The 27030-nt window shown below is 27.2% G+C and overlaps 1 protein-coding gene and 2 pseudogenes across 2 annotated transcripts; 2 read left to right on the forward strand and 1 right to left on the reverse strand.

Moving 5' to 3' along the window:
- Positions 1-76: 76 nt before the first annotated feature.
- LOC111281016 ((R)-limonene synthase 1, chloroplastic-like) lies at positions 77-18721 on the reverse strand (annotated as a pseudogene).
- On the forward strand, positions 3565-6795 carry LOC111281019 ((3S,6E)-nerolidol synthase 1-like; annotated as a pseudogene). Its single transcript, XR_016335196.1, has 7 exons — positions 3565-3808; positions 3911-4178; positions 4272-4646; positions 4747-4965; positions 5084-5222; positions 6041-6289; positions 6381-6795. The product of XR_016335196.1 is annotated as a (3S,6E)-nerolidol synthase 1-like (transcript).
- Positions 18722-20055: 1334 nt separating the features above from the next.
- On the forward strand, positions 20056-23331 carry LOC111281010 ((3S,6E)-nerolidol synthase 1-like). Its single transcript, XM_022868571.2, has 7 exons — positions 20056-20273; positions 20387-20654; positions 20746-21121; positions 21222-21440; positions 21591-21729; positions 22552-22800; positions 22892-23331. The coding sequence occupies exons 1-7, from the start codon at positions 20097-20099 to the stop codon at positions 23192-23194; spliced, it is 1731 nt and encodes a 576-aa protein (XP_022724306.1). The 5' UTR covers positions 20056-20096; the 3' UTR covers positions 23195-23331.
- Positions 23332-27030: the final 3699 nt, after the last annotated feature.

The raw sequence follows: 27030 nt of genomic DNA on the forward strand, positions 1-27030 counted from the left end.
TTGTTCATAAAAAGAGATACTCCATAAGGTTTTAGATTTCCAGCAATGCACTAATCATAATGAAGGATCAGAAATGTTGAAGTTTTTGAAATCAAACAATTTGTCCTTGTACAATGATATTGGTTTTAAATTGGAACCAAAACAGCTAAAATTATTTATCAATTTGAGTTGGTCCCGAACTAAACCCCTATGGTCCCAAGTTGTCTTCTATGTTATGAAGCTTTTTGAAACTCTCAAGTCTCTTCATCAATAAGCTTAGCAGCTTACAAATGATGTGGAAAATCATGGTAGTGTGTCTCTGGTTACAGAGACTGGAGGGAATTGAATGCATCTGTTGCATTGAACCTTGCATGACTCGCCTTTGGCCCACACTATATTCATCTTCGCTGCTGCGGCCATATTGAGAAAAGACACGTTTTTCTTCTACAAAGGGATTGGATCAAAAAGCAACGACATTGCATGAGCTGGTCTTGCGGTTTTGAGAAACATGTCCATCTTCACGTTGATAAATGCAATGGGCCGTCCTCACAAGATTCAGTACGATTCCAGTGACGATCCGGGATAATGGGACACAGCAGCTCGGTGCACAATTACCTTTTTCCATGCCTCATTAAATTCCAAATATGTTCACGGACAGCTTCGTCAGAGATGCCATTTTCGTGCATGTAAAATTGGATTGATTTTGTAACATATCACCTCTCTTCAACTCGTCCTGAATTACAGGTGAAGGTGATCAGTGGATGGAAAGCTAAGTTCATCTTATAAAGCTCTTAATTTTATTTTTTTTTAAAGCAAGAAGAATTTTATTGATGGTATAGCTCTTAAATTTTGGTAGCTTTCATGCCGATGAAGTTCCTAAATCATCTTGAAGTCAAAAAATCACGGATCACCAATAAAATATATCTGGGTAGCTTTCCAAGAATTCTAATTCCTTCTGGTTTATTCGATTTGTGAAAGAGACTTGCTTGAATTGCTATTAGAGGCCCTGTTATTTGATATCCAGGCATTTTTCATGTACTCTTCCAAAGTTGCTGTATATCCACTGCGGTACCATCTTGCTTCCAACAAGTAGGATCCTAGTACATCCACCCATTGACGACGCCATAAGCAAGCGGAAGAGTTCTTATGAGAATTTGTCATATCATTTTAAATCTGAATCACATAAGATATCAGATGACATTTATCCGAGAGAAGATACATTGCCGCATTTTTAAGATTCACACAACATCATGACCCTGCTCCTTTAGAATGTCGTAAATCATCTCATTGACAGTGTTGTGAAGGGCAAGGAAGCATATTTTCATATGGTCCGGAAGTCGTTTCATTGCTTTAATATCCCACCTGAAAAGTGTAGAAAAGAGAAAGAAGTCAATTAATTCCCTCTTGGAAAGTAACAAGGCACTATAGATGCCAGAACATTTTCCCACCAACCTCTCAACAGCATCAGTGAAGAGCTCAAGTTCATCCAAGGTACTATAGACGTCATAAATATCATCTATCATTGTGATTAGTGCAATGGCCTTTGTATGAATTTTCCGGAAGCTTCCAAGCTGAGGCTTGAAAGCAATTCCCACTGTCCATAAGAAGGATTCGACCAACCTATTCCTAGCAAAGCTCGATTTCTCTCCAAGACATGAAGTGCCAAGTTGCCTCCGTGGTGCTTTCTCCTTCAAAACAGTAGTATGAAGTTTCATATAAGTTAAGCATTGCCATGATATCATCACAGAGAGATAGCTTGAAATTGCATGTCTTGTCCCTAAAACTGCCAAAAACATCTACACTCTAGCAAAACCACTTATTACAAAGTCTTATACACGTGAATCATATATAATTAAACACATCATTTCATATCTGGAGAAGAATGATATCCATGTTCCCTGAGGAGCCTAAATTCCAAAGCAGTTGTTCTTGTAGATGCCCCCTCATATGTTGTTAATTTAATCATCAAAATGATATGCCACCAAGCCTCTGCAAGTTGTCTATCAATTCAAGTTGATCGAATAGCCCTTCTACGTTGGTTAGCATCATCTTCACTTTTACTTTCAGCTCTTGAACTCGTCTCATATAATCATATGATCCTATCGTACACAAACTTTGAAATTAAAGCAATAGTCTGGACTTAACCTAATAATATTATTCTCTCACTTAAAATTAGAGATATAGATTGAAATATTACGTCTGAATGTTCTTTAAATTAAAAATAGATTGTAAATCTAGTTTTCGAATTTTCTCTATTCTCTCAGGTTTTCCAATGTTTTTGATTGTCTCGTAATATTATTTTTTTCAAAAACTGATATCATAAACTCTATTATATAATATATTTTAATACAAAATTGTCAATTTTATTAGCCTCTTGAGTCACATCACATTAATTGTCTCGCATATAATATCTTCAATTACAGCTTAGAAGGCATGAAAATCGTTATAGTGTTTCAATGTTGCAGCTTGGCTTCTGACAGGCTTTCCGCCCATGGTTTGGCATTTTTATTTGTTGTTTTGAGTGTCAATTTATCTTCCTTGATGAGTCAGGATCAGTTAACCAATATGGCTAAAAAACTTCAAGCTGTGCTGACCCACACATTCATTTAGTAGTTCCGTATACATTTGTTTTTATCAATCTAAATTGATTCATGATTTAAGATTAATTATTAAATTTAAAGGTATTTATTTGATCAACTTTATTAATTTAAAATTTAATTAAATTAATTAAACTATTTTTATTAATTGAATAAATTTATTAATTTTTAAAATTAATTAATCAAAGTTAATTTATCAATTTAATTAATTTTTTTAATTAATCAAATAATAAATTATTTGAATTATATTATATTTTAAATTTTTTATATTTTAAATAAATTAAATAAAATTATTCAACAAAATATTTAAATATAAAATATTATATTAAAAACTTTAACAATTTAAAAAATAATATGATATATATTATGTATTTTTCGTTTTATATTTAGATTTTATTATATTTCAATTAAATTTTTAATTAAATTAATTTTAAGTTAAATTAATTAAAACTAAAATTATTTTTTAATTAATCAAAATTAATTTAATGATCAATCAATTAATTAAATTAAAATCAAAATTTGAATATCCTAATTAAAGTCAATTATTTTGTACGCATTCATGAGTAGTTCCATCAAATTCTGAGCACCGCACATTTTGTTTTGCCATGATATTTTTTTAATTCCAGACAAAAATGGTGACTAATAAAATTAATATATTTGTATCATGTTTTATATTAACTATAAATATTATAATTTATATTAATATAAAAATATAAAATATAATTTTTTTTTATTTTATTAAATTTATATATAATTATTTTTATAATTTTAAATTATATTATGTTTTATTTTTATTTTTATATTATATTTATATAACATTATTATATCATATTTTAAATTATCAAATTAATTGACGAACAATAATTTTAATTTTATCGGTGGGCAAAAGTCATATACAATGAGTTTGATTAGAGATTTTTTTTTTTTTTTTTTTGCAATAAAAAAATCAAGAATCTATATATTTGCCTCGTGACGTTGTATCTCAACATTGAATCCTCTGAAATAGAGACCTGAAATACGTAATCAAACCATAAGCAATTCAAGAAACAGTCTCCATGGCGTTGTTTTCCAACGTTTTGTTCTCGTCCCCGTATGCTCCAATTTCTACTAACAAAACTTCACGAATTATTAACAATTCCAACCTTATTGCTCCTACTTCATTGCCTATGATTCCCAGATGCAGCGTTGCTCATCAACACTTTGATAATCGAAACGCACACCCCACCATTACAGTGAGTTTGTTTATATATAAGATCTTGCCCTGTTTCAGCCCTTTATTTCTTTTTGACCCCTTTATCCCATAAGCTTATTTTGTCACCTTTATTGTCTTGCAGGATAAATTTCGCATTGTGCATGCAAACAAATTGGCGGCATTCAAGCGTATATTCAGAGAACTTTGTGAAGATCCATTTGATGGTTTGGCCATGATTGATGCAATCCAGCGCCTAGGCCTCGACCACCATTTTCAACATGACATTGAAAAAGTTCTGCAAAAGTAGTACCATATGCTTTCTTGCACTAATGGTGTTCATGATTATGATCTTCATGAGGTTGCCCTTCGATTTCGACTACTTAGACAAGAAGGTCACTTTGTCCCAGCAGGTGGGTGAGAAGTGCAAATTCAAGCCTTTTTGTAGACAGCGTATTTTTTTGTTCTGTTAATTAACCTATGGAAATGGTTTTCATATTAAGCAGGAGTGTTTAACAGGTTCAAAGACAGGGAGGGCAGATTCAGAGATGAACTAGGCAGGGACATCAAAGGATTGATTGAATTGTATGAAGCTTCACAACTGGGAATAGATGGAGAAGATATTCTTGATGAAGCCAGAAAATTTACTTCCCACGTCCTGAAAAAATGGCGAACTTCAGAAGTGGACCGTTTTCTGGTAGAGTTATAACGAATACACTGGACCAACCTTATCATAAAAGCCTATCAAGATTCACAGCCAGAAACTTGCTTACTGATTTCCAAGGCACAAATGGATGGATAAATATCCTCCAAGAACTAGCAAAAATGGATTTCAATATGGTCCAGTCCTTGCATCAGGAAGAAATAGTTCGGATTTCCCAGTAAGATTTATATTAGTATATATGGACACAACTAAAAGCTTTCTCTATTGTCCCAAAAATCGCCAACTCTAATTTTCTTGTATGTTTGACGAATGTTTAGTTGGTGGAAGGAGCTGGGTTTAGCTAAGGAGTTGGAGTTTGCCAGAGACCAACCAGCGAAATGGTATCTTTGGTCCCTGGCTTGCCTCCCTGATCCAAGCTTGTCAGAGCAACGGATTGATCTCACAAAACCCATTTCCTTAATCTATATGATTGACGACATTTTTGATGTTTATGGGACACTTGATGAACTCACCCTCTTCACCCAAGCTGTCGATAGGTATCTATATATATATATATATATATATATATATGCATCAAGTCTTTCAGTATCATCTTTTAACTCTATCCCAAGTTATAATTTGTTAACAAATTCTTTCATTAATTTGCATTTATAGTTGGGATTACTCTGATACTGATCGACTGCCAGATTACATGAAATTATGCTTCAAAGCTCTTCTTGATATCACTGATGAAATTAGCCGCAAGGTGTACAAGGAGCATGGGTGGAACCCTGCCAACTCGTTAAGGAAGGCGGTATGTAAACTGATAAACTCTTTTAACAAATACTGCAACGGGCAACACCCATCTGATAGCGTATTTATCTATTCATATGTAACAGGACTATAACTACCAACAAATAAAAAAAGGGCTATAAAAAGGTTATCTAAACTAGTCTATATCTATAACTATATTTTTAATTCTTTAAATATTTATATTTTTATATTTAAAATTATCAAAATTTAATTCCTAATCTAATAAATTATTAACAAATTACTTAGCGATCGGTTATATTCATCAAATCTATCTTGTCGTAAAAGTTTGTCCAAAATAAAACGTTGACCCTATTAAAGTTGAGCTTTGAAAAAAAAAAAAAAGGGTCGTTAATTGGGAACCATACAAACAATAATTAAAGTTTTGAGACAAGTGAACAGGTAACGTCTCTTTGTTGTTCCTCAAGAAAAAAAGCAGGTTGGAGGAGCGTATAAAAAACTGACAACAGAGAGCATCCTTTTCATCAAAAATATATTTTAGGATTGTTGTACTATTAGGTTTAATTGTACTCCCCTCGATCTCATTCATGTTAAATGTTCATGGAATTACCCCTTTTTTTGGCCAAACATAAGTATCCTAGTTAAATTCTTTCTTTCAACGCACGCATCGATTGTTTGAAATTTTAATCGAAACGTAAGTGTGCATGTAACTCATACATATTGAAATTTGAAAACCATGTTTTGTTAATAAATCAAAACCTTATGGGCGGGTGAAAATTATCTTTCACTTACAATGGTTTAGTTTTGTTTTTCAGTTTTTCTGAGCTTTAGTTATAATACAGTGGTGGGTTATTATTGCAGTGGACCACTTTGTGCAGAGCCTTTTTGGTAGAAGCGCAATGGTTTGGTTCAGGGAAGCTGCCAATGGCCGAAGAGTACTTGGAGAATGGGATAATTAGTTCAGGAGTCAATATAATGCTGGTTCACACTTTCTTTCTCCTTGGCCATGGCTTAACTAATCAAAATGTGGAACTAATTGACAACAATCCTGGCATCATCAAATCCACTGGAGCAATCCTTCGCCTCTGGGATGACTTGGGAAGTGCCAAGGTAAACTAATTCTTTATTTTACTTCAAATATTTTCACGTCCAAGTGTCAAGTCCTCTGATTCAATTGACTTACATTTATTATTGATTGTAGGATGAGAACCAAGATGGTCACGATGGGTCCTATGTTGAAAGAACACCAAGGCATTGCGGTTGAAAGTGTTAGGCAGCATGTTATCCATATGATTTCGAACGCTTGGAAGGGCCTTAACCGTGAATGCCTTTCCCCAAATCAGTTTTCTTTGTCTTTCTCCAAGGCTTCTCTAAATATTGCAAGGACGGTTCCATTGATGTACAGTTACGATGAAAACCACTGCCTTCCTAGCTTGGAAGAGTACATGAAGTCCCTCTTCTATGAAAGTGTACCCATGAAAACTCATTTCTGAAATATGACATATACTTCTATGAAAGTATACATCATATTTACCTATCGTCACTTCTTTAGTTACTTTCCATTACAACACTTCAATGGTTGTAATTAACTCGTTGCTTAATCGTTAAATTAATAAGTTTTATATTTTACTCTTTCCATCTTCTCTATTAAATAAAGCCTCAGTTTTCGATCGATATTTTTTGAGGGTGGATGCAATCAAAGATATTTTCAGCCGTGACAAAATTTCAATTATTCTATTCGTATCTATTGATCTGATACATTCTCAACCGCGAGTTCCAATTGGGTCCAGAACTTGTTCAAAGTACTAGACCGGAAAAGATTATCTAGACTATAAAAATGATGAGTTTAAATTAGGAAACTTGATAACTCCAGTAACATAAATAATAAGCGCCTAATTGAATGAAGGCAAAACTTAAAAACTCAATGCTATTTTCTCTACCACCTGTGGAATCCAAGTTTGATACTACGCAAGTGACCTGTTTGGTAACCTGTTTGATAAATTTCTTCAGAAATGATGCCTTTCTTGTTTCGAATAACTTTGTGAAACAATAGACTATCTTTTTTCGTTGTATGATCCAGCAGTGAACTTAAGGAAACAATTTTAAGCACATATAAATCGAGGAGGCGTTTGAGATTCTTTAGACAGTTTGTAGACAACGTCACGCAACAGGAAGTGATCATGACCTCAAAGAAATGTTCACATGTTATTTACCATGTTTCTCTTGAGTGGTTTGAAGAGAATCATCCGCAGTTGATGCTGAATTGCTGTTGCATTCCATTGTCTATCAGCTGGTCCTACACACTTGAAATTTGTTTTGTCATTTGTACCGATTTTTAGGAACTGTCAATTTATTTGAAAAGCATTTTTCATTCATAATCTTCAAAGTAAAAATGAAGCCTATAGTACTGAGGGTTTGTGCGGATAGAATTATAACACCCGAATCATGCATCTGATTGATGATTTGGAACCCTGCCTAATTTTCTAGTTTCCGTAGTCGTTGCTTTGACTGATTGTATGTATGTCAGGCTTCATTTTTTTATAAGTTTGTGGGCTGAAATGACATGGGATTTCGCTTTGAACATACAAACCATTGGAGGCATTCCAGTTAACAGAAGTCAGAGAAAGAAGGAAAGAAAGATCCAAACAAGCAATTCAAAAACAAATGTTCAAGGAGTAAATGTTGTTGATCATGTGCATTTCCTAATTTTCTTTCTCCTGTACATATGGGTACCATCTGTCAACAAATTTTAAGGCTCGGGGATCACTTTGTGAAGTGCCAAAAATAACTTAAAATTAACTGCAGTCAAATATAAGTGTAATATCGTATAAATTCGTAAATTTATAATTAAATTTAATAAGAGAAGTTATCATCAATTTTTTTAATTAGTTGTGATTGGTCACTTAATGAATTTATCTTTTTAAAGAGCTCTTAAGCTTGACTAAAGATTCATAAAGAATAGGTTCTGACCTTCTAAACAGAACTAAATTTAGGAATTCGATTATATATGCAAAAAGTTATACTATTCCCACAACGCCCATCCTAAGATAGTATTATTTAATTTTAAATTATCCTAAGATCTTAAGTATGATGGTCTTAAATTTAATATTGAATATTGAAAATAACTTTTAAAATTCTTCATTAATTTGATAAAATACTTAAAAATATTTTATTATCTTAAAAGTATTCAAGAATTCCATTTATTTTTTTGTAGAGGTTCCGTTGTCGAAAAAAGATTAATCATTTTTATTTTTTTATTATTAAAAATATATATAATTATTCTACAATTTGAGCTAAATTAGAAATATCTTCTCACCAAAAAATCTCTTAGATAATCAACCATTTGCGATTATTAAGAATTTCATCATTGAGATTTTTTTTTATTTTTTTATTTCTAAATTTTTTACCATTTTGGTCTATTTAGAATTCTTTTTTTTATCTTTGAAAAAAAAAATAATATGACAATTATTTTTTAAAGTTTCATTTAAATTCTTCCATCATTTGAGACAAATTTAAAAAAATTTCTTATCTAATGACTTTTTAGAGAATTTGTCATTTAAAATTTCTAAGATTTTCATCTTTAGATAATAATCAAATATTTCAAAAAAAAAAATTTCATCATTTGGAATAAATTTAGATAAATTCCTCACCTAAAGATTTCTTAAAAAAATTACCATTTGAAATTTTTAAGAATATCATTCTTGGGTAATTAGTATTTAATTCCAAAATTTTATTAAAATTTTTTATTTTTTTATTCTTTTAAATTGAAAATAAATATTAATTATTATTATTGAAACTTTATCTAAATTATTCCACCATTTGGGATAAATATAGAAAAAAATTTCTCACATAAGAATTTTATAGAAATTTACAATCTAAAATTTCTCAAAATTTCATCATTGGATAATTAGTATTTATTTTCAAAAAATTATTTTGTTTTATATTTTTTAATTTTTTTAAAATTTAATCATGCAAAAATATTTTTAAAAATAAAAATAATTAATTAATTAAATTTTAAAAAAAAAGAAAATGGCTCGGTTTGACTAAGAACTCAGCTCAGTTGGAGGCAAGGGAAGCAGCTGGGATGGCGTGGCTTGCGACTCAACTGGAGCCAAGGACAGAGACGCAAGTTGAAAACAAGTCAAACACTACGGGTCAAGTCACCCGCTAAAAAACATGTGGATCCTGGGTTTCTTAAACGCCCAAAATGATGTCGTTTAACAGCAGTATAAAAGACAAATTCTTGTCTTTTCCCTCAAATTTTTCTTTCTCTCTCTCTCTTTTTTTCTCTTTTCTCTTCCTTTCTCTCCAGAATCTAAAAAACGTCAGTTGAATCTTTATTGGATTTTAGAAAACTCGTTGAAATCTGGGTTTAATCATTGAAAGTTCATCAAAAAACTCAATCTTCACCGAAATCTTTAATCGGATTTGAGAAAATTTACCCAAAAATTCAAATGTCATCGAAATCCAGGAATTTCTAAAAAAATTTTTAGAAAAAAAATCTTTATGTTCAAACCAAAAAATCTCTAAAAAACCTCATATTCTCTGACTTTCTTTATGTGTATTTTTTCACTGATTTTTCTCTGTGTCTTTTCTATTATCTTTATGTGTGTATATTATAGGGTTCTGATCCAAAGAACTCTATATCCGAAAGGACTTTCAATTTCCTTTAAATTCAAACTTCAATTTCCTTTAAATTCAAACTTCAATTCTAAATTTATCCCAAATATGATAACTTCAGAGGAATGATCCTAAACAAATCCAACCACTCTAAAGCTTTTCCTAATTTTTTATTTTTATTTTTATGAATAGAAACAATTAAAATTCTAGACAAATTAAGGTATCTATAGTTATCTCTCTTTGAGCATTTTTTATAAAACAGGAATTGTGCAAAGACATAGACACCTATTACTTTTGGGTGTGACTTAACAACAATTACAAAATCTTGAAATTTCAAAGATTCACAATTTGAAGTATTCAAAAATTTTATAATCTGACATTTGCAATTGAAACTCAAAGATTCATAATTTGAGTTCAACGAATCACAATTTTGAAATTCAAAGGTTCGTAATTCCAAAATTCGTAAGAACAAAAATTCACAAAAACTCATATTTGCAAGATTTTAGGATTCGTATTTGTGAGATTCACATCCAAAATTTTAATTTAGGGATTCGTATGAAAATTGTAAGGCTCATACTCACATTCGAAAATTCTGGAGATTCACACCTAAAAGTTAAAGTTTTTTTTTTTTTTTAACTTTAGGGATTCACTTCCAAGATTTCAAAGATTTTGATTAAAAAATTTTAGTGTTTCCCATCCGATATTTCTTTTTTAAAAGCTTCAGGATTTCATCCAAAGTTTTAAAACTTCTCATTCGATTTCAAAGATTCATATTCGAAAGATTTTAAAGTTTCAAATCTAAATTCAAAGGTTCTCTTTCAAAAAATTTGGGGTTCATATCCAGAAGTTCAAAGCTTATCATTCGAGTTCAAATATTCACATTCAATAAAATTTAGAGTTTCACATATAAATTCAAAGGATCTCATTCAAAAAACTTGGGGTTCACATCCAAAAGTTCAAAGCTTCTCATTTAAGTTCAAAGATTTACATTCGATGCTTCAAAGATTCAGATTCAAAAATTTTAGAGATTCACACAAATTCTCAAGATTCTCATTTAACACTCAAAAACAAAGATTCTCATTTAAAACACCTTAAAAATTCTCATTTAAAATTTCTTAAAGATTCTAATTTAAAACTCCTTAATGATTCTTATTTAAAACTCCTTAAAGATTTTCATTTAAAACTTCTTAAAGATTCTCATTTAAAATTTCTTAAAGATTCTCATTTAAAATTCCTTAAAAATTCTCATTTAAAACCCCTTAACAATTTTCATTTAAAACTTCTTAAAGATTCTCATTTAAAACTCATTGAAGATTCTCACTTAGAACTCCTTAAAGATTCTCAAAATTTTTAACATTAAAAATGCTTCTTTAAAAGGCTCCACAACTTTAGAACTCTAAATGTTTTCCTCATAAAACATTTTTCCATTTGAGGATTTCCAACATTGTCTTAAAAAGCTTTCCTCAAAAAGTTCAAAATTTTTTGTCTTGAAAATTCTCAATCTTTCATCAAAGTCAAAATTTTGTATATAAATAATGTCATGATAATGATGCAATTTTTTTCTAAATGATGCAAATGTAATAGTCTAGATTCTCACAATAATGCAGATGTCATATTCTAACCATGATTCAAATGTTTACTACATAAGGCAAATGCATGGCCAACCAAGATTCAAATATTCACCAAATTATATACATGTATTATTCAAACAACAATGCAAATGGCATGCATGTAATACAGTTGTCACTAACATTAATGTCATGAAATTCTAATTAATTATGGTAATATTTTTCTCACGACTTCCCCATCTCGCATTTACTTTTTAGCATCTTGGCACTAACAATTTTAGAACAAATTTCAAGCATTTTTTATTTATTTAATAAAGATTATTTGTCCTTAAATATATAGCTTTTATTAGTTAGTTATTTAAATTTAAATATAAAAGTGTTATAAATGAATAACATATATACCCTGATAAAATTTTAAAAATAACAAATTTATCTTTCAATTTCTAACATTTTTATTTATTTAATAAAAATTATTTGTCATTAAATATATACATTTTTATTCATTAGTTATTTAAAATTAAATCAATTAAAAATTTACAAATAAAATTTATATCAAATTAAACTACATTGAAATTTTATTTGTGGGATATGATGGGTTTGTTGTTGAAAATTAACTCAAATTTACTCTCATTTTTCTTTTAGTATTCTTTTTTGTTACTTTTCTCAAGTAATAATTCAATCAAATCATATAAAATACATTTCTCATCCTATAGACTGTGGCATATTATAAGTTCGTGGTATTGAACAAAACATAGATACAATCTTTTTCCTATTGCTCAATTACTAATTGTCTTAGTCTAAATTATTAGATCATAACGAGTATGCCCCCAAAATATTTAGCTTTATTTTAAGTAAAACATATAATTTTTCATTTTCAAGGTATAATCTAATTTACTTTTTATCTTCTTTAATAGTACATGTCATGAGTTTTTAGATAGATTTATATTATTTATTTATTTAATTTAGATTAATTAAAATTAAAGCTCATAGAAAATTATAAATTAAATTATCAAAAAAAAATTAAACAAGAGTAATACATGTATTATGGTAAGTTTGTATGTTTGATTTTTTTTGTTGATAAATATACATTTATAGGTTTAATGATTGCAATAGTTGATTATGATATTTCTAATCACTCTATGCAATCACGCCTTAACATCACAATGCCTAAATGAATTTTTACTTTATGAACATAATCTCTAGTACCATTGAATTGTTACTAAACTTAATTTTTATTTTATTTTCTATAGATTGATTCTATACTATGCCCAAATTAATTTTGGTCTATTCTTATTTTTTTATATTTAATTTCAAATATTTAGTACTTAAGATATTTTTATAAAACTAAAGTCAACATTGTTAAAAAACATTAATCTTAGAGAAGAGGAATTATTTGATATACTATTAGTTGCGTTTTTTTTTTTATCTTCACAAACAGGTTAAAAAATTAACACATCACTCACTTTTTATTCAATTAATTTTTTTTAATATACTCTAAAGCTTAAAGGATATATATCATGTTGCTAACTTCATTTGTGAAATTTAAAAAGTATATTATTAATATATTTGATAATTTTTTCTTGAAAAATATAAATTTATTTTTTTAATTAAGAATGCTTTAACATATTTTTATTTTTAATCATGAAAAATATTGATTAATTGTGCATATTTGTTGAATGATCAAAGCTTTGTTAGTTCTCTAACCAATTATTATATTTTTTGAAACAATAATGTTATAGTTTATTTCATGTTATTTATGTGTATACTTAACGTTTATAATTATTGATTTGTATTCTTATAATGAAAGTATCTATTTAATAATTATTTGAACTTTTATGAGTGTATTTATTATACATAAATACATATATTACCTTGATATATACATATAAAAATGTGAACTCTAAACAATATTAAAAGTGATTTTTTAATTTGGTATACTTCTATTAATACACTACATGCCAATCATGTATGTCTAACTAATTCTTCAATTCATAAAGAAAGGAAGACTTATAATTAAACTTGTTAGTTGCACGATAAAAAATTTGAAATATAAGGTGTGGAATAAAATATTTTTATTTATATAGTCTTACAATTAATATAAAAAATTAACTTAATTGATAAAATTAAATTATATATATACAAAAATAAGATAAATGAATCAATTAATATTTCATATAGATCCTAAGATTATTAAATTAGTTTTTTTATTACTCAATGGGTCAATGTATCATAATATATATGAAAATAATAAAAAAAAATGTATTAGATGATAGATGATAATGTGACCTCGGATATTTATTTTCAATTAATGTTTAAAAAGTACTTAATTTGAAATTTAGCCAATTTTACTATAAATAGTTATTTAAATTTTAACTAAATATTTAAAATACCGACAAACATGTGAATGCTTTACATTTTATAGCCTACTTTAAATAGAAGATTTTATAATTAAAAAGATGTTTAGTGTATATATATATATATATTATATATAAAATGTGATAATTTATTAAATTATCTCTACTTATTTTTATTTAATATTTTTTTAATAAATTAAAATGTTGTCTATTTTTTATTTATTTTCTTATTAAAATAGTTTTTCTACATATGAATATTTTAATGTTTGTAACACATTATACCTATTAATATGTTTTACACAATTAAATTAATTATAAAGGATTTAGTGGTAAATAAATTGTAACATAGTAGTAAATGTATAATACTCTCTCTTTTTTATTTTTTTCCATCTTTTCTTTTTGAGAAGCCCAAAATTATATTTTTATTTTCTTTTTTGAACATTTAAAAATCTTATTTTTTATATTTTAAATTATTTTTTATGATTTTTTTTACTTTTTAACATTAAAAATCATAAAACTTTAATTTAATTTAAAAAATTTAATTTTAACATTAAATACATTAGAGTTAAAACTTTTTTTAAACTTTGACAATTTAACTACGACATATATAGGAATTGACAAATTTAGTGATAAATCTTAAATAACTTAGTAATAAATTAATAATAATTTAGAACTTAATAGTAATTAATAATTAAAAATTAAAAATTAAAAGCAAATCAATATAACTTAATAGTAACATTGATAAATTAATAGTTAATCAGTAATAGTTTAGTATAGTAAATTAGTGATAATTTAATAATATATCAATAATAATTTAATAGTAAATAATTGATAATTTAGTAGTAAATCAATAATAATATAATAGTAAATGCATAATAACTTAATAGTAAATCAATTATAACATAATTGTAAATGCATAATAACATATTAGTAAATCAAATGATAACTTAATAAAAAAATAAAAAATAACTTAATAGTTAATCATTGATAATTTAGTAGTAAATAAATAAAAACTTAGTAGTAAATTAGTTATAATTTAATAGTAAATCTATTTTAGTTTAATAGTAATTAAATTATAAACTTAGCAATAAATCATAAATAACTTAGCAATAAATTAATGATACTTTAGTAGTTAATCATTGAAACCTAGTAGCAAATCAATGATAACATAGTAGCAAATACATAGCAGTGTATAATAAATACTTGATTTTTAATAGTAAATTATTGATAATTTAGTAGTAAATCGTTAATAACATCATAGTAAATCATTGATAACTTAGTTGTAAATTAGTGATAATTTAGCTATACATTAATGCTAATTTAGTTGTAAATTAGTTAATTATTAATAACTTCATAGTAAATTAGAAATAATTTTATAATAAAAGATCTATAACTTAATAGTAAATTATCAATAATTTAGTAGTAATTGTTTATAATTTAGTAGTAAATCTTCTATAACTTTGTGATAAATTGATGATAGTTTAGTAGTAAATTAGTGATAAAATAATAATAAATAAATAATAACTTATTTGTTAATTAGTAATAACATTTTTTTATACTTGAAGTTACTAGTGATTGAATCTTGGTTACTAAAAATAGCAAAGCTAGAACTTTCATTATTAGAAAGTAGAATAAACCTACTACGAACCTATCCATTAAAAAAATTTAGTAAAAAAGTTCTAAATTTGAATGAAATAATAATATTTTATATAAAATGAAAATTATCTCATATATTATAATTTGTTGATAAATTAATAGTAAATCATAAATAATTTAGTAGTAATTTAATTGATAACTTAGTAATAAATAATTGATAAGTTAATAACTAATTATTAAAAAGTTAATAGATTAATGGTAATTAGTAAATGCATAATAATATAATAGTAAATTATTGAATTTAGTAGTAAATCACTAATAACATACTAACAAATCACTTATAATTTAGTTGTATATCAATGATAATTTAGTAGTAAATTTGTTAATCATTGATAATTTTGTAGTAAATTATTGATAACTTCATAAAAAATTAGTTATAATTTTATAATAAATTATCAATAACTTAGTAATAAATTATTTATAACTTAATAGTAAATCATTAAAAATTTAATAATAAATCACTGTTAACATAGTAATAAATCAGTGATAACTTAGTTATCAATTGATTAATAGTAAATCATTAAAAATTTAATAATAAATAACTGATAACATAGTAATAAATCAGTGATAACTTAGTTATCAATCGATGATAAGTTTTTTTATACTTGAAATTTTTAAGGATTAAACTCTGATTACTAGCAAGAGTGAAATTAAAACTTAGTAATAAATTAGTTATAATAATAAATTAGTATTAACTTAGTCGTAATTTATTGATAACTTAATAATAAATAAGTTACAATTTAGTTGTAAATCAATGATAATAATAAATTAATAATAACATATAATAAATCAATTTTAGCTTAGTAGTAAAGTATGAAAAACTTAATAATAAATTATTCATATTTTAATAGTAAATTAATGATATAACTTAATAGTAAGTCATCGATAATATATAGTAATAAATCATTGTTAACTTAGTTTTTTTTTTTTTGGTTGAATATTGATATAGAGCTATCTTTTTTTAATATTTGTAACATATTTAATTCATTTAAAAAATTATATTTATTGCCATTTAATATGAAGGTATTGAATTACAAATATTTGTGGATATTGCACACATATATAATTAAAACAATATTCATATACCAATTACTATAACAACATAATTTTATTTTTAAAAAATTAATTTTTGAAGTAAAAATTTAGAATGACTTTATCTAAATTTGTATGTCTACTTGATAATAAACTAATAGTAACTAGATTAATGCTATATCTTTACTAAAAATAAATTGTTGTGCTATATTCCTTCAAAACATTGATAGCATTTATACAAAAAATTATTGTCTTTAAATATATTTTTAAAATGAAAAAGGGAAATAATAAGTCTAAATTTATTAGAAAACACCATAAAAAAATTACCTATAAGTTATTTTCTTAGGTACACAATATTTTAAATCAAAATATATGACTTAATAATACTAATAATACTATGAATTCTATAAATTATAGTTTTATAATAATATCAGTTAAATGATAAATTTTTTGTATGACTTATACTAGATATATAATTAAGTGTTTGCCAAATAAAGAAATTACTCTATTTTAATTTAAAAAGAGTTCAAACATTAAAAATATATTCATTATCGATTTTAAAGTCTAAGATTTAAAACATTTATTTTCAAAATAAAGTAATATCTTTTGATATTTATCTAAAATAGGTCATATCTTATTAATTTTAGAATTCTTATATTTCATTATTTAACAAACAATAATAATATTGAACCAAAGTTAATTGAGAAAAGTATTTCAATATTTAAAGAACAACATAAACAATTTATTTGATTAGATAAGATATACCTTTAAGTCAAGTGTCTTGTTTAAACTCTTATTATAACATATTTTAATAAGTTATGCATATTTAGTGGCTTTTTAAGAAATTAATATTTGATATTAAAAATAGTTTTAGTCAATATCCCTTGTAAATACATAAATAAACATCATTGAAAATTGCATCGAGATATTAATAGTTTTTGATTGCTTCATATCCTTTTTTCTAGAATATGTTTATAAATTAATATTTTTTAATTAGTAAAATTCATGTAAGTATGCATTTTTTTTACTATAAAATGAAACTACAAAATAATTTATATTACATAAATAAGTACATGTCAAAAACCGAAGTAAGTGATGAAAAAGAAAACATTATATATTTACTTTATTTCAAGCAATAAAAATTTTATAACATTTTGGTTTCAAATCAAAATAAAGAATTTAAACTTTCAATAACAAATAGATAATAAAAAAGAGTCTAAATGAGTTCAATGATGATCAATTGCTTCAAAAATTTATAAAATTGAAAATAAAATTTATAAACTTGAGAAAAAGCATAAAATAGAGAAGAAGAGAAGTACAAAATCCGATTTGATTGTGATAAAAGACAATCATCTTAAAAAATTTAAAATATACATATATATATATATATATAATTAATGAAGATGATGACCTAAAACCAAAAAATTAAAAAAAAAATCTAAAAAAAGTTCAAAATAGAGAAAGATTAAATATTTATTCTTTATTGAAATTTTAATTTAAATGTTTGTTATATTTAATTTTTAAAACTTAAATTTATATTTTTAATTCAATTTAATATGATAATAGTTATTTCAATTTTATTACTATAAAAGTATTAAAATTATAATTTAGTTAATAAATATGTGCATAGCACGTGAAAGAAAACTAATTTTTTAAAAAGCAAGAAGAATTTTATTGATGATATGGCTCTTAAATTTTGGTAGCTTTCATACTGATGAAGTTCCTAAATCATCTTGAGGTCGAAAGATCAAGGATGACCAATATAATATATCTGGGTTGCTTTCCAGGAATTCTAATTCCTTCTGGTTTATTCGATTTGTGACAAAGAGACTTGTTTGAATTGCTATTAGATGGCCTGTTATTTTTTTTATGTTCTCTTGCAAAATTGAAACATCTACACTCGAGCAAAACCACTTATTACGAACACTCTTTTACACATGAATCATATATAATTAAACAAATCATTTCATACCTGAAGAAAATGATGTCCATGTTCACTGAGAAGCCTAAATTCCAAAGCAGTTGTTCTTGTAGATGCTCCCTAATATGTTGTTAATCTAATCATCAAAATGATATGCCACACCAAGCCTCTGCAAGTTGTCTATCAATTCAAGTTGATCCAATAGCCCTTCTACAATATTGGTTAGCATCATCTTCACTTTGCCTTTCAGCTTTTCAACTTGTCTTATATAATCATTCTCCTATCATATATAAACTTTGAAATTAAAGCAATAGTCTAGACTTAACCCAACAATATTATTCTCTCGCTTAAATATTTTTGAGATTTTCTCCAACTTCTTTCTCCTCGTCATGTGTTAAAGTAATAAAGGGAGAAAGCTAGATGTTATATGCTTAGATATTTGCTATTCTTTTTACTGTGATTTTATAAGTAATTGTTATTTGAAATTTTTTTAAAAGTTAGGACAAATTCTCAGAATAAAAATATATTGTAACATTAATTTAGTTTTTTTTTTAAATTGATACCATAAAATCCACTACATAATATATTTTAATACAAAATTGTCAATTTTATTGTCATCTCGAGTCACATCACATTATTTGCCTTAACTTTATGTCTTGTCTATTGTATATCTTTATTAAAATTATTTTAATAAATGAGATTTTTTCAATTTCATTAAAATTACTTTATCAGAATTATTTTATTAATTTATTTACATTACTTTATGTCATCATCATAAACCTTTTACTCGTTTAGGTAAGAAAACACACTTGTCAAATAATGTCAATTTATGTCTTCCATAATAAGGAAGGATAATCAGTCAACATATACGGCTAAAAAACTTCCAATCGTACTGATCCACCCATTGTTTGTATATATGATTGTGTTCATTCAACTAAATTGATTCATGATTTAAGATTTGATGTTTAGATTTAGAGATATTTATTTGAACGATTTTATTAATTTTAAATTAAATTATTTTATTTTATTTTTGTTAATTTAATAAAATTTATTAATTTTTAAAATTAATCGATAAAATTTAATTCAATTAATTTGATTAATTTTTTTGATTAATTAAATAATACATTTATTTAAATTAGATTATATTTTAAATTTTAAAATTTTCATATTTTAAATAAATTAAATAAAACAATCTAATAAAATATTCAAATATCAAAATATTATATTAAAAATTCTATTAACTTATAAAATAATATGCTCCATGTTATATTTTTTTTGTTTTATATTTAGATTTGATTATATTTCAATTAAAATTTCAGTTTTTTCAAATTTTTAATTGAATTAATTAAATTAAAATTTTTTAAAATTATTTTTATTAATGAATTAAAATTAATTTAATAATTAATAAATTAATAAAATTAAATCAATTTAATTGATTAATTCAATTAAAATCAAAATTTGAGCACTCCTAACTGGATTCAATTATTTTGCAGTGTCTGAGTGCTCTTGAATATATGGTTTCACAAAACGCAGTTGCGTATCCAATTTTGTTTTGCCATGATATTTTTTCAAATCCACGTTTTTTTTTTTTTTAATTAAAACTTACATTTTGGAAACATTAAAAATATAGCAACTCGTCTTGGCGGCTATCAATCACATCGATGGCCAAAAGTCACATACGGTGAGTTTGTTTAGAGAATTTATATATTTGCCTCCTACCTCGTAACGTTATATCTCAACATAGAGAATCCAAGGAAGTAGTCTCCATGGCGTTGTTTTCCAACGTTTTGTTCTCAACCCCGAATGCTCCAATTGCTACTAACAAAACTTCACGAATTATTGACAAATCTAACCTTATTGCTTCTACTTCGTTGCCTATGATTCCCAGATGTAGCGTTGCTCATCAACACTTTGATAATCGAAATGCACACCCCACCATTAGAGTGAGTTTGTTTTTATATAAGATCTTTCCCAGTTTCATCCCTTTATTTCTTTTTGACTCCCAAGCTTATTTTGTCTCCCTTTTTTAAAAGCCAAATCTCTCATTATCTTGCAGGATAAATTTCGCATTGAACATGCAAATAAATTGGAGGCATTCAAGCGTATATTTAGAGAAGTTTGTGAAGATCCATTTGATGGTTTGGCCATGATTGATGCAATCCAGCGCCTAGGCATCGACCACCATTTTCAACATGACATTGAAAAAGTTCTGCAAAAGCAGCACCATATGCTGTCTTGCACTAATGGTGTTCATGATTATGATCTTCATGAGGTAGCCCTTCGATTTCGATTACTTAGACAAGAAGGTCACTTTGTCCCAGCAGGTGGGTGAGAAGTGCAAATTCAAACCTTTTTGTAGACGGTATTTTTTTGTTCTTTTAATTAACCTATGGAAATGGTTTTCATATTAAGCAGGAGTGTTTAACAGGTTCAAAGACAGGGAGGGCAGATTCAGAGATGAACTAGGCAGGGACATCAAAGGATTGATTGAATTGTATGAAGCTTCACAACTGGGAAAAGATGGAGAAGATATTCTTGATGAAGCCAGAGAATTTAGTTCCCACATCCTAAAAAAATGGCGAACTTCAGAAGTGGACCGTTTTTCTGGTAGAGTTATAACGAATACACTGGACCAACCTTATCATAAAAGCCTATCAAGATTCACAGCCAGAAACTTGCTTACTAATTTCCAAGGCACAAATGGATGGATAAATATCCTCCAAGAACTAGCAAAAATGGATTTCAATATGGTCCAGTCCTTGCATCAGGAAGAAATAGTTCGGATTTCCCAGTAAGATTTATATTAGTATATATGAACACAACTAAAAGCTTTATCTATTGTCCCAAAAATCGCCAACTCTAATTTTCTTGTATGTTTGACGAATGTTCAGTTGGTGGAAGGAGCTGGGTTTAGCTAAGGAGTTGGAGTTTGCCAGAGACCAACCAGCGAAATGGTATCTTTGGTCCCTGGCTTGCCTCCCTGATCCAAGCTTGTCAGAGCAACGGATTGATCTCACAAAACCCATTTCCTTAATCTATATGATTGACGACATTTTTGATGTTTATGGGACACTTGATGAACTCACCCTCTTCACCCAAGCTGTCGATAGGTATCTATATATATATATATATATATATATATATATATATATATTTATGCATATATATATATATATGCATCAAGTCTTTCAGTATCATCTTTTAACTCTATTCCAAATTATAATTTGTTAACAAATTCTTTCATTAATTTGCATTTATAGTTGGGATTACTCTGATACTGATCGACTACCAGATTACATGAAATTGTGCTTCAAAGCTCTTCTTGATATCACTGATGAAATCAGCCGCAAGGTGTACAAGGAGCATGGGTGGAACCCTGCCAACTCCTTAAGGAAGGCGGTATGTAAACTGATAAACTCTTTTAACAAATACTGCAACGGGCAACACCCATCTGATAGCGTATTTATCTATTCATATATAACTGGAGTATAACTACTAACAACTAAAAAAAGGGCTATAAAAAGGCTATCTAAACTAGTCTATATCTATAATAATATTTTTAATTCTTTAAATATTTATATTTTATATTTTATATTTAAAATTATCAAAATTTAATTCCTAATCTAATAAATTATTAACAAATTACTTAGCTATGGTTACATTCATCAAATCTATCTTGTCGTAAAAGTTTGTCCAAAATAAAACGTTGACCCTATTAAAGTTAAGCTTTGAGGGAAAAAAAAAAGGGTCGTTAATTGGGAACCATAAAAACAATAATTAAAGTTTTGAGACAAGCGAGCAGGTAACGTCTCTTTGTTGTTCCTCAAGAAAAAAAGCAGGTTGGAGGAGCGTATAAAAAACTGACAACAGAGAGAATCCTGTTCATCAAAAATATATTGTAGGATTGTAGTACTATTAGGTTTAATTGTACTCCCCTCGATCTCACTCATGTTAAATGTTCATGGAATTATCCCTTTTTTTGGCCAAACATAAGTATCCTAGTTAAATTCTTTCTTTCAACGCACGCATCGATTGTTTGAAATTTTAATCGAAACGTAAGTGTGCATGTAACTCATACATATTGAAATTTGAAAACCCTATTTTGTTAATAAATCAAAACCTTAAGGGCGGGTGAAATTATCTTTCACTTACAGTGGTTTAGTTTTGTTTTTCAGTTTTTCTGAGCTTTAGTTATAATACAGTGGTGGGTTATTATTGCAGTGGACCACTTTGTGCAGAGCCTTTTTGGTAGAAGCGCAATGGTTTGGTTCAGGGAAGCTGCCAATGGCCGAAGAGTACTTGGAGAATGGGATAATTAGTTCAGGAGTCAATATAATGCTGGTTCACACTTTCTTTCTCCTTGGCCATGGCTTAACTAATCAAAATGTGGAACTAATTGACAACAATCCTGGCATCATCAAATCCACTGGAGCAATCCTTCGCCTCTGGGATGACTTGGGAAGTGCCAAGGTAAACTAATTCTTTATTTTACTTCAAATATTTTCACGTCCAAGTGTCGAGTCCTCTGATTCAATTGACTTACATTTATTATTAATTGTAGGATGAGAACCAAGATGGTCACGATGGGTCCTATGTTAATTACTACATGAAAGAACACCAAGGCATTGCGGTTGAAAGTGTTAGGCAGCATGTTATCCATATGATTTCGAACGCTTGGAAGGGCCTTAACCGTGAATGCCTTTCCCCAAATCAGTTTTCTTTGTCTTTCTCCAAGGCTTCTCTAAATATTGCAAGGACGGTTCCATTGATGTACAGTTACGATGAAAACCACTGCCTTCCTAGCTTGGAAGAGTACATGAAGTCCCTCCTCTATGAAAGTGTACCCATGAAAACTCATTTCTGAAATATGACATATACTTCTATGAAAGTATACATCATATTTACCTATCGTCACTTCTTTAGTTACTTTCCATTACAACACTTCAATGGTTGTAATTAACTCGTTGCTTAATCGTTAGATTAATAAGTTTTATATTTTAACTCTTTCCATCTTCTCTATTAAGTAAAGCCTCAGTTTTCGATCGATATTTTTTGAGGGTGGATGCAATCAAAGATATTTTCAGCCGTGAAAAAATTTCAATTATTCTATTCATATCTATTGATCTGATTCATTCTCAACCGCGAGTTCCAATTGGGTCCAGAACTTGTTCAAAGTACTAGACCGGAAAAGACTATCTAGATTATAAAAATGATGAGTTTAAATTAGGAAACTTGATAACTCCAGTAACATGAATAATAAGCGCCAAATTGAATGAAGGCAAAACTTAAAAACTCAATGCTATTTTCTCCACCACTTGCGGAATCCAAGTTTGATACTACGCAAGTGACCTGTTTGGTAACCTGTTTGATAAATTTCTTCAGAAATGATGCCTTTCTTGTTTCGAATAACTTTGTGAAACAATAGACCATCTTTTTTCGTTGTATGATCCAGCAGTGAACTTAAGGAAACAATTTTTAGCACATATAAAACGAGGAGGCGTTTGAGATTCTTTAGACAGTTTGTAGACAACGTCACGCAACAGGAAGTGATCATGACCTCAAAGAACTGTTCACATGTTATTTTCCATGTTTCTCTTGAGTGGTTTAAAGAAAATCATCCGCAGTTGATGCTGAATTGCTTTTGCATTCCATTGTCTCTCAGCTGGTCCTACACACTTGAAATTTGTTTTGTCATTTGTACCGATATTTAGGTAACTGTCAATTTATTTGAAAAACATTTTTCATTCATAATCTTCAAAGTAAAAATGAAGCCTATAGTACTGAGGGTTTGTCTGGATAGAATTATAACACCCGAATCATGCATCTGATTGATGATTGGGAACCCTGCCTAATTTTCTATTTTCCGTAGTCGTTGCCTTGACTGATTGTATGTATGTCAGGATTCGTTTTTTTACAAGTTTGTGGGTTGAAATGACATGGGATTCGCTTTGAACATGCAAACCATTGGAGGCATTCCAGTTAACAGAAGTGAGAGAAAGAAAGAAAGAAAGATCCAAACAAGCAATTCAAAAACAAATGTTCAAGGAGTAAATGTTGTTGATCATGTGCATTTCCTATTTTTCTTTCTCCTGTACATATGGGTACCATTTGTCAACAAATTTTAAGGCTCGGGGATCACTTTGTGAAGCGCCAAAATTAACTTGAAATTAACTGCAGTCAAATATAAGTGTTATAATGTATAGATCCGTAAATTTATAGTTAAATTTAATAAGAAAAGTCATCACCAATCTTTTTTAACTAGGTGTGATTAATCACCTAATAAATTTATCTTTTTAAAGAGCTCTTAAGCTTGATTAAGGGTTCATAAAGAATAGGTTATGACCTTTTAAACAGAACTAAATTCAGGAGTTCGATTACGTGTGGAGAAAGTTATAACATACTCACAACACTCATCCTAAGATAGTATAATTTAATTTTAAATTATCCTAAGATCTTAAGTCTGATGATATTAAATTTAACATTGAATACTGGAAATAACTTTTAAAATTCTTCATCAATTTGATAAACCTCAAGAGCATTCAAGAATTTTACTTATTTTCTTGCAGAGGTTACGTTGACGAAAAAAAATTAATCATTTTTATTTTTTTATTATTAAAAATATATCTAATTATTTCACTATTTGAGCCAAATTAGAAATATCTTCTCAACAAAAAATGTTTTAGATAATTAATCATTTGCGATTATTAAGAATTTCATAATTAAGATTTTTTTATTTTTTTATTTTTAAAATTTTCACCATTTGGGTCAATTTAAAAATTTTTTTAATTTCTAAATTTTCTACCATTTGGGTCTATTTAAAAAAAATTTTTTTATCTTTGAAAAGAAAATAATATGACAACTATTTTTTGAAGTTTTATTTAGATTCTTCCATCATTTGAGACAAATTTAAAAGAATTTCTTACTTAAAGACTTTTTAGAGAATTTACTATTTGAAATTTCTAAGATTCTCATCTTTAGATAATTGTCAAATATTTCAAAAAAAAATTATTTCACAATTTGGGACATATTTAGATAAATTTCACACCTAAAGATTTCTTAGAAAATTTACCATTTGAAATTTTTAAGAATATCATAATTGGGTAATTAGTATTTAATTCTAAAATTTTTATTAAAATTTTTTATTTTTTTATTTTTTTAAATTGGAAATAAATATTAATTATTATCATTGAAACTTTATATAAATTATTTCACCATTTGGGATAAATTTAAAAAAAAAATTTCTCACATAAGAATTTTATAAAAATTTATAATTTGAAATTTCTCAAAATTTCATGATTGGATAATTAGTATTTATCTTTAAAAAATTATTTTTTTTAAATTTTTTAAATTTTTTTAAAATTTTAATCATGCAAAAATATTTTAAATAAATATATAAATATAATTTAAAAAAAAAAATGGCTCAGCTTGGCTTGATAACTCAACTCAATTGGAGGTAAGGGAAGTAGCTGGAATGGTGTGGCTCGTGGCTCGCGGCTCGATTGGGCCAAGTACAAAACATAGGTCAAAAGCAAGTCAAACACTACGGGTCAAGTCACCTGTTAAAAACACTTGGATTTTGAATTTCTTAAATGCTCAAAACGACGTCATTTAACAGCAGTATAAAAAACCAAATTCTTATCTTTTCCCTTAAATTTTTTTTTCTCTCTCTCTCCCTTTTTTCTCTTTTCTCTTCCTCTCTCTTTAGAATCTAAAAAACATCAGTTGAATCTTTATTGGATTTTAAAAAACTCATCGAAATCTGGGTTAAGTAGTTGAAAGTTCACCAAAAAATTCAACCTTCACCGAAATCTTTAATCGAATTCTAGAAAATTCATCGAAAAATTCAAATGTCACTAGAATCTAGAAATTTCCAAAAAAAAGTTTTAGAAAAAAAATCTTTTTTTTCAAACCAAAAAATCTCCAAAAAGCCTCACATTCCATGGCTTTCTTTGCGTGTATTTTTTCTCTAATTTTTCTCTGTCTTTTCTCTAATCTCTATGTGTGTATTTATAGGGTTCTGATATAAATAACCATATACCTGAAAGGACTTTCAATTTCCTTTAAATTCAAACTTCAATTATGAATATATCCAAAATTTGATAACTTTAGAGGAATAATCCTAAACAAATCCAACTACCTTAAAGCTTTTCCTAATTTTTTATTTTTATTTTTATAAACAAAAATAATTAAAATCTCAGACAGATTGGAGTGTCTACAGTTGTCCTTCTTTGAGCATTTTCTGTAAAACAAGAATTGTGCAAAGACATAAACACCTATTACGTTTGGGTGTGACTTCACAACAATTACAAAATCTTAAAATTTCAAAGATTCACAATTTGAAGTATTCAAAAATTTTATAATCTGGCATTTGTAATTGAAACTCAAAGACTCACAATTTAAGTTCAATGAATCACAATTTTAAAATTCAAAGGTTCATAATTCAAAAATTGGTAAGAACAAAGATGTACAAAAACTCAGATTTGCAAGATTTTAAAATTCGTATTTGTGAGATTCATATCCAAAATTTTAATTTAGGGATTCGCATGAAAATTGTAAGGCTCATAGTCACATTCGAAAATTCTGGAGATTCACGCCTAAAAGTTAAAGTTTTTTTTTTTTTTAACTTTAAGGATTCACTTCTAAGATTTCAAAGATTTTGATTCAAAAATTTTAGTGTTTCCCATCGATATTTCTCATTTA

The sequence above is a fragment of the Durio zibethinus genome, chromosome 28 (genome assembly GCF_047325235.1).
Source record: "Durio zibethinus cultivar Kanyao isolate XHJ-2024 chromosome 28, ASM4732523v1, whole genome shotgun sequence".
NCBI lineage: Eukaryota > Viridiplantae > Streptophyta > Magnoliopsida > Malvales > Malvaceae > Durio > Durio zibethinus.